Genomic DNA, 14,605 nt, shown 5'->3' with positions numbered 1-14,605 from the left:
GCTCTCAATGCCAAAGGCAGTCGACCTCAGACCTTGTATAGTCCAGGATGAAATAATGAAAGATCTGTATTCTGTGGTTTATGGTATTATTATTCCAGTGGTTATTCCAGTGCCTCCCACCCCCTCAGTACACCGCCTCTCTCTCCACCCCCCACCCCCACCCTCCTCTCCACCAGCTCTCTCTCTCTCTACCGCATCTCTCTCTCTCTCTCTCTCTCTCTCTCTCCACCGCCTCCCCCCTCCCCTCTCGCTCCCTCTCTCTCTCCCTCTCTGCGGGTCTCTCTGCTGCCGCTGCGGTGAATCTCTCCTCCGCTGTCAGAAACACGCAGCTCGGCTCTGTGTCCGTCCAACCGTTGAAAAGTGTAACATCGTCTCAGCGGACCGCAGCTTTTTTAAATCTCTCCCGCAGCAGCTGAAGATCCTCTGGCAGCAACATGGTAAGACACACCTAAGTGTTTAATTTTAAACTAAAAATCTAATTCTGTCAACACAGCTTCTTCTCCCGCGGCTACCCTGTTAGCTTCTTAACTAGCTTAGCGCTCGGCTATCCTGCTAGCTTAGCTACCGTTAGCACGGTGCTAAAATCAAAACATTAGTGTCCGTGATTTTATGACAGTACTGGTTTATCATTGTGTCTTTAATGTGTTTTCCACCCCACGCGTTATCAAACGTCCATGTATAGATTAACTTCGATATATCGCTTCGTAGACGTTAAGCCTCTAAGCTAGCGAATAGCCAAATACTGGTTAGCTGCTTAGCTAGCTGGAGGTGCGTCAAGTTAGCGGCTAAGTAACAGCGGAAGTGTAGTAACGTTGCCGTCGAAATTAGCTTCACATTTCCGTATCATAATATACAAAAATCCAAATTAAGATCTAAAAAAGTGTTGTTCTATTCGACCAAAAGTCCAAAAATATTCAGTTTATTTTCATACATTACAAATAAAAGCATCACATAGTCACATTTAACAGTGAAATTTTGGCATTTTTGCTGGAAAATTGACTAAAACGATCATTCGAATTTTCCGTTATCAAAATTGTTGTAGTTTATGTTAATTTTCCGACTATTGATTAATGGATTAATTGTTATCTCGGCTATCCTGATAGTTTATCTATCCGGTTATTTATATATGACCTGCAGTCAAATCATTATTGTCTGCTCGTTTAGTTATCTGTCAACACAATCAGTGTCAACCAATGTGAAAGGCAACAGCTAAGTGGTGAATGTGACTGTATTAAAACACTGTGGTGATCAGAGAAGAGATGTTTAACCAGCTGAAACCCAGGAGAGGAAACAGACCGTCAGTCCAACAGTTATATTGATTGTAGAGCTGCAACGATCAGTCGACGGCAGACAATTAATCGGCAGCTACTTAGATAATAGAATAATTGTTGTGAGTCACTTTTTAGACAAAAAAAGCTAAAAATTCTTAGATTCCAGCTTCTTAAATGTGAATATTTTCTGATTTCTTTCGTCCTCTATGATAATAAACTGAATATTTGGCTTTTGGACTGTTGGTCGGGCCCAAACAAGGCATTTTAGGTTGCGTTTTGGGCTTTGGGAAACAGTGACGGATATTTTCACTAATCGATTGATTAGTTGCAGCCCTAAATGATTGCTGATGGAGATCTTAAAATATCCTAAACAGCAGACTGGTCCCACATGTGTTTCCATGTGTTTTTGCAGCTTACTTCATATATATTGTAAAATACATAACATGTGATCACAATGTCCCCTGTTCATATTTGGCCTCCTGTTTCCTTTTGACTATAAAATGATTACCACAAAATATAATATTAAAAACCTACACGACAGTCGATGCATCTGCAGGTTCAGTTTTACAGACAGTAAGTCAGCGAGGCTGCTTTACTGACGTGTCCACTGTGAATACACTGTGTGATAATGTCACTCAGATTGATGTCAGAGATTCAAATAAAGTGGCGAGTAAACCGAGCTGATGAGGGCTTCCCCTCCACCGCCCTAAATATACAGGCACACATTTAATTGTAGATCAGATTCATAAATTATTTCTTCATGTTCGGCGTGTAAATGAAGCCGCAGCTGAGTGATCGGCCTGCTGGCTCGCCGGCTGATAGTTATATTTTAAATTCAGTGTATTTAATTGCAGTATATGTGAACAGGTTTCTTTCAACAGCAGCAGCAGTTTCACTGCCGTTACGCTCGCCGCATGATTGACAGGAGCAACTTTATCACAGAATAGAAAACCCCCAATATGTTTCTAACACTGATGAACATTAAAGGCCTTTCGGCGGCACCCTGCACTGTTGCCTGGTTCATATGATTGAGTGAGATTCTAACTTGTCATTAGAAACAGAGGAAATAGCGACAAATAGTAGCCGTTAATACAGATGTGTAATTTAGGGTTTTTTTGTTGTTATTCAAACATGAATTAAACACTGGCTGGTTTGTGATGAACGTTCAGACGGAGATGTGTTCACTGAGCGGGGAGGAGGAGTGTCTGAGTGGTTGGCACAACAATCAATCAGCTTCAATTAAACTCACAAACACAATAATTAAATCTGGAGTGAAACTGATTGGGGGAAACAAACCGCCTTCTTAGTGACTACAGTATGTTGTAGTTCACTGTAATTTTCAGAAAAAAACGCACATGTTTAATATCCAAACCCACCTGTCGCCTTCTGTAATTGAACCACTCCTCTGCATCCTGATGTTGCTCAGCTTTGTTGTATTCACCTGCTGATTTAGAGCTGCTTGATCAATTATTTAGTCTATAAAAAAATAATAATTGTGAAAAACGTCCACTGTAAATTTCCACAGCCCAATGTGACGTCTTCAAATGTCTTGTTTTGTCCGACCAACAGTCCAGAACCTTAAAATATTCAATTTACAGTTACATAAAAACACAGAAAAGCAGCAAATCTTTGCATTGGAACCAGCTCACGTTTGGCATTTTTGCTTAAAAAAATGGCAAATGTTTATTAAATGATGATAGGGCTGCAACTAATGATTATTTTTACTAACAATTAATCTGTTGATTGTTTTTCCGATTAGATGTTTGGTCCATAAAATATCAGAAAACGGTGAAAAATGTCAATCAGTGGTTCCCAAAGCTCGAGATTTCGTCCTCAAATATCTTGTTTTGTTCACAATCCAAAGATATTCAGTTTACTGTCGTAGAGACTAAAGACACCAGAAAATATTCACATTTTAGAAGCTGGAACCAGAGAAGTTTCGTCCTTTTTCTTTAAGAATCAATCAATCAATCTATTATTAAAATAGTTGTCAGTTGACTAATCGTTGCAGCTCTACAATCAATACAAGTGTCTGACTGACGGTCTGTTTCTCTGATACAGTCACATTCACCACTCAGCTGTTGTCTTTCACATTGGTTGACACTGATTATGTTGGCAGATAACTGAACAAGCAGACAATAATGTTATGACTGCAGGTCATCAATAAATAACTGAGCAAACATCATCTCCTGCACTTTTTATGAACATGAATACAAGTTAATGACGACAGCTGTGCCGTGTGTAGAGCTAATCAATAGTCGGGAAAATTGATCAGCAACAATTTTGATGATTGAATGACAATATTTCACTGTCAAATGTGACTTTTTGACGCTTTTGTTTGTAATATATGAAAATAAACAGATTGTTTTGTGTAGATTCTGGGATGTTATGATGGCATTTTATAGACTTATTTATCATCAGATGAATTAATAATGAAAATAATCCTTAATTGCAGCCCTTGCTGTGTGATCAGCTATATTTTATATGTATATTAATAAACTAACTATTACATTTCTAAATGGCGATACAGTTGAAATTCATTAATCGTAAAAAGACTATCCAATAAATAAATTGTGTGTATTTTCTGCTTTTTAAAAAAATCTTATGTGTTGGTAAACTTTGGGTTTTAAACTGTTGGTTGGATGATTGTTGTAGAGCAAACGATTGATTGATTACAAGAGAAAACATTTGGATCTATGAATTATGAACAAGAGATAATAAATTGCAGCTCTTATTGATGACTTAGTTTGTCGTTACTCTTGTTGAACGTCTTTACATCAGAGAAGAAAGCGAGCCAACGAGAGCAGAGATCCAACAGAAACATCTGATGAAGACACAATATATCTGCGTTAAATAATCTAATAACATTTTCAACAATAGATTTTTTTTTTTGCAAGTGGCTTGCGTGGTAGGAGTCGGAAAGTGAGCTTTATTACAGGCCAGAAACGTGTGACTTTGAGAGTCAGTGGTGATGAACAGCAACCTTCAGATTATATCACGGTTGTTATGTGTTGGAGGGCAGTGAAAAAAAAAAAAAAACCTCCTTGTCTCCAGTGGAGGAGAAGAGCTGCAGCCTGTTTCAGTTTCTGTAAATCCCAGAGAGATGAGACGAGGCAAATCAAGGAGGCACGTTGGCCTCATTTCCAGCTCTGGCACAGTCCAGATCATTCTGTCGCTCTCATGCATAATGAAGAACACCAACAATCAGCCAAGAACACAAAACACAAAGAGTTCAATTCATTTTTGTTTACATCTGAGTTGATTATACAGATTTTTTCATAAACATAAAGAGGCACAAGATTTCTACCAGTCAGAGATGTTTTATTTTGAAATATTTTACCGGCCATGAAGCTGCATCATGTAGCCTATTATTTGATTAAAATTAATTACCTCAAGTTTTAAGTATGAAAACTTAACTTAAGCATCACTTTAAAGAAACATTTATGAACAGATAACATTGGATTTACAGTTTTTATTCTGAGCTTTTTCAAGATTTCTGCTTTCCTCCATGTTTTCAAGTTTCATTATTATTTTGCCTTCGACAAATGAATCGTTTCTTTGTTTGTCTCTTGCTTGTTTTGGCAGCAAACGCTCTAAGACAGTGATTCTCAACCGGTGGGTCGCTGACAGCTGGTTAAAAATAAATAAATAATATTTAATGCGCATCTGATGTTGGACTTGTCTTTTATTTTGAAAAACAAAAAAATTTTGACAGGCATGCAGTCAGAGAGGTGCAGCAGTCTTGCACCGTAGCCATGGTAACCATCATTTTGATTGACGTTCACTTTAAGTTTGTGTTGATGTTCGAAAGCAAGATGTATTTAAAATGTGGATTTTTGTACATGATATGACATAAATAAAAAAGATGACACGTGTATTTTAGGATATTTTTGAAAAAATAAATTTGCTCAGTTTGAATGCTGTAAAAGTGGGTCGTGACTTAACGACGATGGGAGAATGTTTTCTTTCTGGTGGTTTAACACCGATAATGTGTCGCCACACAACGTTTAACGCAGATGTTTGTTACGGCAAACGCACAGACATCGTGTAGAAAACGCCAATTAATAGTAAGCTGCTCTGATTGGGCTCGCTTACATTATGTTAGGTACAGTGGACAGCGAGGGTCAGATTAGTCTCAGCCGGTCTAAACAGAGCGACGTGACCCTACGCTGAGATTATTTGTCGGCCGCTGACTTCAATTGATTTTTCCGCCAAACTGAAACTTGGTGCTTGATGGGCGTTAATTTAAGACCCTGCTTCAGTGTCATGTACCGATGGGCTACTGGCCAAAAACCCAGTTACTTGATTCAAACACATATATAATAATATGTATAAAGTATTTTGCCCCTTTTGGTATAAATGACAAAAAATTTTGTTTTTAATCAGATGTCTAAATGTTGAACGTTGGTCTTGATCTTCTCTCTTGTTTCAGGGAAATGAAGCCAGTTATGCCCTGGACATGTGCTCACACTGTAAGTATCAGTAAATATCATTTCACCATCACATGGAACACACACAACATTTGTGTCACTATTTTACATCCTTGTATATTATTACTTTCAGTTTTTATTAAAAGAAATGAAGGAAGGGGCTCCTCAATGTTTGTTCTGAGTATTAAGAAACTGGTGAAAATCAGAAGATTAGATTTCAGATGTTTACAATTTGGAGCCTTTTCTGAGCTGAGCTGCTCCTTTAGTTTGTAACTTTTGGATTCATGGGAGGGTACAATCAGTTTAATGTGGTCTGTGTTTTGGACATTTTTTTCAGAAAAAAGAAACAATGAGTTGACTTTTTTTTTTTTTTTTTGGCCTAAGCGTTGTTCATTAGTAGAGCTGGTTGTCGGTTTTTTAAACAGTACCTCAGTTTTGCTACTGATACAGTACCAGAAATATGCACATATTCTGCACATTTCCAGCTCTATATTTATATTCTGGGGCTCTGCTGGAATATCTTTGCATGATTTCCAGTTAAAAACTCCTTATTTATCTTCTACTGGTCCTTTATGCAGCCCCTCAGTTCAGCCTCTGTCTGAAACAGGCCGTTTTAGCTCCTGTCTCTTTAAGGCCCCGCCCTCCTGATGAGCCCACTCTGTTCTGATTGGTCAGTTTCAGGAAGCTATGTAAACAAACTATAGTAGCAGGATTTCACTTCTTTTTCTCCTTCTTTACTCCAAATGTCTGAAGCTGAATCAGATCTGAAATATGAGAGTGAAGAACGAGAACAAAGAACAAACGACTGGTTATGGATGAAGGATGAACTGAAGTTATCTCATTTGGAAAGTAAAAAAAAAAAAACATTGCAAACAAAGCGTTCAGAGGCTTGTCTTAACAGGGAGCTTTTTTTTTTTTTTTTTTTTTACATGCATTCACCACAAGTTTTGGAACTTTGTCCATGTTTAACATCCGACATTATAACAGAATATGAAGCAGAATATGTCAACTTCAAGTCTTTGCACACTTTCATTTCATACATTGTTTTGATATAAATTATAGCTGTTTTAAGTATAAACACATTTTTCCATTTAACAGAATAGGCTTGTCAAGCATCAAATGCACCAGTGTGTAATATTATTACAGCTATACAAACACTTTGTCAAAAGATTATGAATCTAATTAAGCATTTACTGCAAATTTACAGCACTGGATAGTTTTGGATACTTGTTGCGACACACAAAATACAACCAGAACTCAGAGAGTATTCAGGTTTGATTATGGTATAGTGATCCATCGGGTGAAAAGTCAGACATGTTCACACTGTCTGGGACGCCTAACAGAAGTGAACTGATATGATGGCGGCTGGTGATGAATGCGAACATCACCACATGTTGCGCCACCTCCTGCAGTCTGACCCAGACTCTCGACACTCGGAGGCTAAAAATGCCTCCTCGCTCTGTAAAGGTCAGTTTCAGGGCTGCTGGGAGAGCCTCGTTTATTTTTAGTCACAGCAATATCCCAGTTTTAATTAGTTTGTCGCCTTGCTGTGACCTCAGCTCCAGAGAGGAAAGCTGGCCGCTTAATTAGAAAATAATGACTGTAACGTCCGGACCTACTTTTTGAGTCATTTTTGTCTCAAAATTGCTTCAACCGATGCTGGTGCTGGATAAGTTTGCTGAGTGTGTGTGTGTGTGGGAGGTTTTTGGGTGTTTCTGCGTCCTAACGAGCTGTTAATAAAGGTGTCAAAGACCTGGGAAAGCTTTAGGTTTAGATTTACAAGCTCTGCTCTGCTTTCACACCGACTGTTTTGATTTCCAGAAAAACAGCTCAGCATTTTCATGAACTTTGCAGGTCTTGAAAGCTGATACCAAATCTTTTTGGTTTTCTAATCCCGACCCTGACGCGTGAACTTGGCAGAGGTTCCAACAGATGTCTCAGTTTACCGCAGTTGGCTTTGGGGTCTTAACTCGTTCAAGAAAGTCGCCACCGAACGTCCGCCTCTCATACCGTCGGCTCTCAGGTGTCTCAGCCCTCACCTGCACGGGTCAGTTGGCTGTAGTATGTTTCCCCACTGAACTAATGAACTTCCCCTGCGCAGGGATATTTATGGGAGTTAAAGCCGCTTCAGTCGGATGATGAGCAAAGCAGGACGCTGAGAGTGTTGCTGGTTGTTCAGCAGCTAAAAAGACATTACATTACACATCACAACATTACAGTAAATGATAGTTTATATCATCAATATTTTTGGGTTTTAGACCGTTGTTTAGATGTTGTTTCCTGATGTTTTATAGACCAAATGATTCATGGTTAAAATAATCTGTAGATTAATTGATTATAAAGATGTTTGTTAGTTGCAGCTCTAGTCTCAATAATGATGAGTAACTTGATCTCTGAAGCATGAAAGTGAAGGTACATAAATGCCTAAATTTATGGATAATTTTGATTTCAAACTAGTATTTACAGTCAAAAAAATGAAGATAGTTCATTTAAACACAGCTGTTCAGTCCCTCCAGAGTCACAAACACATCAATGGTGTATATAATCTGTCAGACATGAACCAGTCAGGTTTATTGTAGATTGTAGACCGGGTTGTTCCTCAGCGGGGGCTGCCTGCTCAGAGGGATCAGCACCGTGACTGAGCACCATGTCGTGGAGGTGTTGTGTTTCCCAGGCAGTAAATTAAAGGGAGAAGACACTCCTGTCGAGAGGGCCCTCACTGGATACTTTCACAAAAATGGTAGTGTAATGGACCGGCGTACTCGTAGGCTTGTCTTGATAATTTTGGCTAAAGCTCTGCTGCTTTCCACAGAAGCTTCACATGTTTTCGAACTATCTGTGTGATGGATGCGCAATGAAAAGAAATGAAAGATTGTATTGAGCTTGTCGGACTGGAGTTAAAATGGCAAACCAGAGGAAATATTACCTGAAATATTTTTGAACTTTAGGTTGCCAGCAAAGTTGTGACTCACTATTGAGGCTATTCAAGGTCAAACAGCATGTGGAGTGACTGACTAGCTTGTTTTGTGATGAACTATATTAGAGCTGCTTATTAGAACTTAGTAAATTAATGATTAGTTGCCAACTATTTCATTTGGAGTCCTTTTCTAAGAAGAAAATGTCATTATTCTCTGATTCCAGCTTCTGAAATGTGAATATTTTCAGGTTTCTTTAGTATTTGATGACAATAAACTGAATATCTTTGAGGTGTGGACTGTTAGTTGGGACAAAACAAGACATTTGACGTTGTATTTTGGGCTCGATCGCCAATTTTCTGGCATTTTATAGTCCAAACAAGTAATTGATTCATTGAGTAAATAATCAACAGAATAGCTGATAATCGACCTAAATATAAGACAATGATCTTTTGTGGATGTGTTATGTTTGAAAAGTGGGGGTTGTCGATATTATGTGTTTACAACATTAGATTCTTTTTGAATGCAGAGTATCAGTGCAACACCAGGTCCTACACAGGGTGTTGCATCATAGGTCCATTTATAGCGTGTTTTTAGTCAGTCGGTGCTAAAAGTGTTTGTGTCTCAGCTCAGTTTAACCTGCTGGAGTTTCTCAAGGCTCATGTAACTGTTTTTCCGCCGTGGGAGGGGAAATAAATTAGCAAGGAGTGAAAATACGACATTTTTTTTTACTGCGAAAACGATGAGGCCTAAATCATCAGTGAAGTTGTCCACTGATAGTTGTTTGTACATCCATGAGTATATTGCAAACAGGAACTGATAATGGCTAATTCAACATATGTTCAGTGGTACCAATTTGCCAAAATGTGAACAAATATAAGTTTGAAAAGCCCTGTGTTAAGGGCTGAGGCTGCTCTTGTCTGTCATGTGACCCTCATCGTATTTGTTTCAGTTGTCTCTCACTGTAATGGCAATTTTCATTTTTCAATGTCCTTTCTTTCCCTGTTTTTCCAGTTTGCCTTAATACACAGGTAGGTTAGGTTAGGAGTGATCTTATGCAGATTCAAAAACAGTTGGCTGCCGTTTAGTTTGTTGTTTTATTGAAGTCTTTGTACATGTCATGAACATACCGGGTTTCTGTCCTACCAGCTGTAGTGTGCATCTGTTCCCGATCTGGTAAGAACTGTATGTGCTCCACCTGCCTGTGCCCCCCGTTTCCTGTCACCTATGCCCCTACATATAAAACCTTGTGCATCTAATGACCGCCACCCAGTGTCCAAAATAATACTGCAAGTTATAACTAAACAAATGACATGCCAACAATCAACATAAATGGCTCCTACACTCACAAACACAGTATCTGACCCATGTTGGGCTGCCCAAGTGCATTATGGGAATGATTTAGACCTTGTGTTCATGTAGTGGAGAGCTTAAGAAGTGTAGGGTGACCAAATCAATTCATATCATGTTTTTAGGTGATACAGAACACAGTTGTATTTAATTTTAAATAGTCTACTGCTCTTTAGGTGTAAAGTTTATCAACCTTACTGAACATGTTGCAACAATAAGTAGTGCTATACAGTATAACAGTTGGATATCTTTCAGTGCAAACGAGTAAGAAAGACTTGGACAGCACACCTAGTTTACTTTTTTTAATTGTCACTGCCATTGCAATTTGGCAATTAAAGCCTTTCTTATTCATTTTCACTACTTACAGGATTCAGCACACTGCTTTATTATTGTGAGTCGAGCACGTTGTATCACATTCCTTCAGTGCAAAACAAAAGATCAATTATCAGTAAAAACAGTAATCAGTACAGAGAGGAGACAATGAAATATGATGATACGAAGCTGCATATGTAGACTAATGAGTGTTTGTTAAATAAATGCAGCAAAAACATTTGTGATTGTACATGAACTGTAACACATTTATTACATACATTACATACATTTAATTGAGTACATACTCTCAGAAAAGATGAAATTGTACAGTGCATAGTGTACAACACTGAATATGTATATTTGCTCTCTTCAAAGACAGTGAATAAATATGACATAAATCATGTGATTACTCTACTCAGTTTGATTGACAGGACAGATGATCAGAGGGGCGGAGTTTTTACCACCATAATTAATACAGGGACAGAAGTATGGGTAGAGTTTGTCAGTGAAGGAGCAGCCAGTAAAGGAGTAGATAAGAGCTGCAGCATCTACGTCATAAAAGGAGACCAGACCCTCCTCATAATCCACAAACACCCCCACCTTCTGAAGCTGAGACTGCAGAGAGAGAATGACTGGAGGACCAGCAAGAGCTTTGTACTCATTTCCATTTCTCAAACATATAGTCCAGTAACCATCCTGAGGTGTCAGTGTGATTTGTCCCTTCCTGTTGATCGACTCTCTGGCCACTCCTAAATCCCATTTAGTCTTCCCTTTAACCTGAACCTCAAAGTAAAATCTGCCTGAAGAGAAACTCTGCTTTCCTAAAACATTAACACAATCAGAAAATCTCTCTGGGTTGTCTGGGAGATTCTTCCACACGTCACCATGATTTACTTGTTTCCCATCATCAGACAGGATGAGTTCAGGATGTGCTGTATGAGGATCAAGAGTCACATCCACTGCATACTGCTGGACCCTCTTCAGCTCGACCTCAAAAAGCTTCTTCATCTCTTTACTGAGCGTCTCCTCCAGCTGAGTCACAGCTCTCACCACAGTCCCCTCATATGATGGTGGACGGACGCTGACCACTGTCCAATCTTTGGTGGGTGGAGCAGCTTTCAGGAACGGGAAGTTTTGGAGGAGGTGGAGGTGGTCTTCAGAGCGTGAGAGCTTTTCCACCTCAGAGCTTCTCTTCTTCAGCTCAGAGATTTCCTGTTCCAGCTCTTTGATGAAGTCTTCAGCCTGTTTCTCTGTCGTTCTTTGCTTCTCTTCAATCGTCTCAATGAGCTCATTCAGGCTTCTCTCAACAGACTCCTTCAGAGCGGTGAAGACCTGAACACCTTCTGCTTTCTCTCTGTCTGCAGCTTCCTTACTGAGGTCAACTGAGTGTTTGATCTCTTGAATCTTCAGTCGTCTCTTCTGGATCATCTGCTGAATTTCAGCCTCTGTCTTCCCCAGCTCTGCCTTCTTTCCTCCATATCCTTCTTTCAGAGGAACAAACTCATGTGTCTTGTGGTCAGAATAGGTGCTGCTGGCTTTCTGTTGAGCTTCCTGTCTGAACTGAGAAACCATCTCTGAGATGAAAGTGTTGACGTGAAGCTCAGGTCTTGTGTAGAAAACCTTTTTACACATGGGACACTTGCAAGGGACATTAATATTCCAGTATTTATTGATGCAGTTTTTGCAGAAGTTGTGTCCACATGGTGTGGTGACTGGATCAGTGAACACATCCAGACAGATGGAGCACAGAAACTGATCTTCAGATAGCAGACAGCTGGCAGCAGACATATCTACATATGTAGTGTGAAAGAAAAAAAAAACACATTCTTTATTTTGTTTCAAAAGAAAGATGTATGTTTACTGCTCCATCAAGTATCCCATGTGATATTTCGTAGTTATTTTTGAATTAAATATGCAGTGAGCAACCTTAAGCATTTAAGACGAGCTGGCAAGCCCAAATAATTTTCTCCAGTGTTGCACAGCCAGGTTAAAGGTCTTGTTAACCTTTAATGTCGTATGTGTGCTGGTTTACACAAACACAGTAAGAGACTGTCATCTGCAGCTCTTTATCTAACAGCTCATTGTGGCTGTTTCTTCTTGTACTATTCTTCCATACAATCTTTAAAATGAACCACTGACAACATAACACAGAATATGTCCATATCTTGTTGTGTAGACCAACTGTTATTGAAGAATAGCACTGCTAACAAAGCTCTGCTAACTTGGTGACAAACACCTTTTATTACCTGCAGCTGCTTCACAATAAAAGCTGCTGCTTGTTGGTAGAACGCTTTTAATGTGAAACAGCTACAGGAAATAGAATGCAGTGTGTCTGTAGGAAGTGATCAGTAAATAGTAATAAGACCAGGAAGGTTGGAGTGAAGCTGAACTCCAAACCACAGAGATTCAGTTACAAGTTACAAAAGTCCTGAGAACTGACACAGAGAGACTGTTTAAAAAACAATTAAAGTTGTTTCACTGAATCTGTGTAAAAACATCTTTAGTTATATCGTCACTAATTTCACAAGTGTCAGTATGAAATGAAAAGAGTGGAACTTCCTGTCTGCTGTGTTAAAGCTGGTTGTTGAAACATTAAATATGATCAGTTGTACTCACCAGTGTTTGGCAGAGACTCTGCTGTGTTGTTGAGAAAGACTTGATGAACTCAGTTTAATTTTTATTTGGACAGAAGTGGAGAGACTCGACTGCAGCTCTGCTGTCACTGACAAACCTAGTTTCATTTCCTGAGGGTGACGTTGGAGCTCTCTTTTCTTTCCACTGTTGCCCCTCCTCTCACCACAGCTCTGAGAGATTTTTTCCTCCCTTTGATTTACACGGTTATCGTGAAATACCATGGAACAGAGATGGTAGTGTATGTAACAGGTGGGAGGAGTGAGACATGTGAAATGATGTTGCTCGGCTTAATTATGTGCACTGAAAAATTGAGGTTTTTCTGCAAATCACAGCCACAGTTAGTTATTTCCAAACACACTTTTCACTTATATTTCTACAAACTTTTTCCAATTTCAAGAAGATGAAAAATGGTTGACGACAACTGAAAGATTATTTAATTTAACCTCATGCAGATAGAATTTTTATATTTTGCTTTATGTGCAACCTTATTTGTATCTTTGCTATAATCTACAAACTGTGTCTATAAGTTTGTGCCGTCTTTGTTCAGACTGTTTTGTGGTGAACCATCACAGTCCTGACAGGGATAAATGTAGAATCTATCATCTCTGTACTGAGTGATGCTTCACACTGCCAGCACTGTCCTTTGAGAGTTTGGGAGTTGTAGTGTGAACCCTGTTAGCCACAGAGCTAACGTCATGTCAGCAGCTCTGCTGTCAATCTGAGGTTTGGAACATTTAAAGAATTAAAAAGTGTTTGTTAGCAGGAGTTGGATGGTTTGAATCCTCAACCTGTTTTAGTAAATCTTGATGACTGTAATGATCTTTGACTTTATTGTCAATTAAAGTTACAGCAAGAAAATAGATGAAGTACTATTGTAATGAAATAAATAAGACTGAAATAAGAAATTAAAGAGATTACCTTAAAATGATCTACATATATAAATATACACAATACATATATATTATAATATAGGCTGCATAAGTGAAATTTGCAAACGTTTAAATGAAAAGATACTGTAGTATGTAGGTTTATAGGTATGAAAATGGATACAATATACATAATGATTTAAAGTATATGATGTTAAGTATATGTGCAGCACATGTTATATACACTACAGTAATGCTAATGCTAAATATATAGTGAAATGGAAGAAAATACCATGATATAGCATATTATATAAGACTATAATAACAATATAGTATTAATATACAATTATTATTAGAGCTGCAACAATGTATCATACTATTTGTACTGTTTAAGCAAAAACAGAAAATGTTGGCTGGTTCCAGGTTTTCAAATGTGAGAATTTGCTACTTTTTTTGGTCTCATATTATAGTAAATTGAATATTTTGGGGGTTTTGAACTGTTGGTCGGACAAAACAAGCAGTTTGTGCTCTAGAATATTGTTATCAGCCTTTTTCATTGTTTTTTGATGTTTAATAGACCAAACAACTACTCAAGAAAATAATAAACAGATTAATTGGTAATGAAAGTAATCATTAGTTGCAGCCCTAATTTTTATATAGTGATAAAGGTATTATAATGCAATGTGAAATAAAATACTTATATATATGTTGCTACCTCTTATACTACTGTCTCCACAATAATAATAATTCTATATTTAATTAAAGAGAAGTTGCAGGTGTGTTGCAGTGTTTTCACACTCAGGCTGTAATGATCTTCAACAAAATCC

The 14,605-nt window shown here is 38.3% G+C and overlaps 2 protein-coding genes across 2 annotated transcripts in view; one reads left to right on the top strand and one right to left on the bottom strand.

Annotated features, from left to right (window-relative positions):
• The first annotated feature begins 237 nt into the window (after positions 1-237).
• ppp3r1b (protein phosphatase 3 (formerly 2B), regulatory s1ubunit B, alpha isoform, b) overlaps positions 238-14,605 on the top strand; it is a 31,376-nt gene continuing 17,008 nt past the window's right edge. Inside the window, exons 1-2 of the mRNA XM_067585665.1 lie at positions 238-437; positions 5,704-5,743. Of these exons, the coding sequence (XP_067441766.1) occupies positions 435-437; positions 5,704-5,743 (43 nt within the window). The 5' untranslated portion in view covers positions 238-434. The remainder of the gene's footprint in view (positions 438-5,703; positions 5,744-14,605) is intronic.
• Positions 5,765-12,780, bottom strand: LOC137180333 (nuclear factor 7, ovary-like). Its single transcript, XM_067585662.1, has one exon. The coding sequence runs from the start codon at positions 12,064-12,066 to the stop codon at positions 10,690-10,692; it is 1,377 nt and encodes a 458-aa protein (XP_067441763.1). The 5' UTR covers positions 12,067-12,780; the 3' UTR covers positions 5,765-10,689.

The sequence above is a fragment of the Thunnus thynnus genome, chromosome 3 (assembly GCF_963924715.1).
Source record: "Thunnus thynnus chromosome 3, fThuThy2.1, whole genome shotgun sequence".
In the NCBI taxonomy this organism is placed as follows: Eukaryota; Metazoa; Chordata; class Actinopteri; order Scombriformes; family Scombridae; genus Thunnus; species Thunnus thynnus.
The sequence above is the reverse complement of the archived record's forward strand: the minus strand, read 5'-3'. Positions and strand labels throughout refer to the sequence as shown.

What these genes read in the sequence shown, in the direction of transcription:
- LOC137180333 (XM_067585662.1), bottom strand. Translation starts at nt 12,066, where the DNA reads ATGTCTGCTGCCAGCTGTCTGCTATCTGAAGATCAGTTTCTGTGCTCC.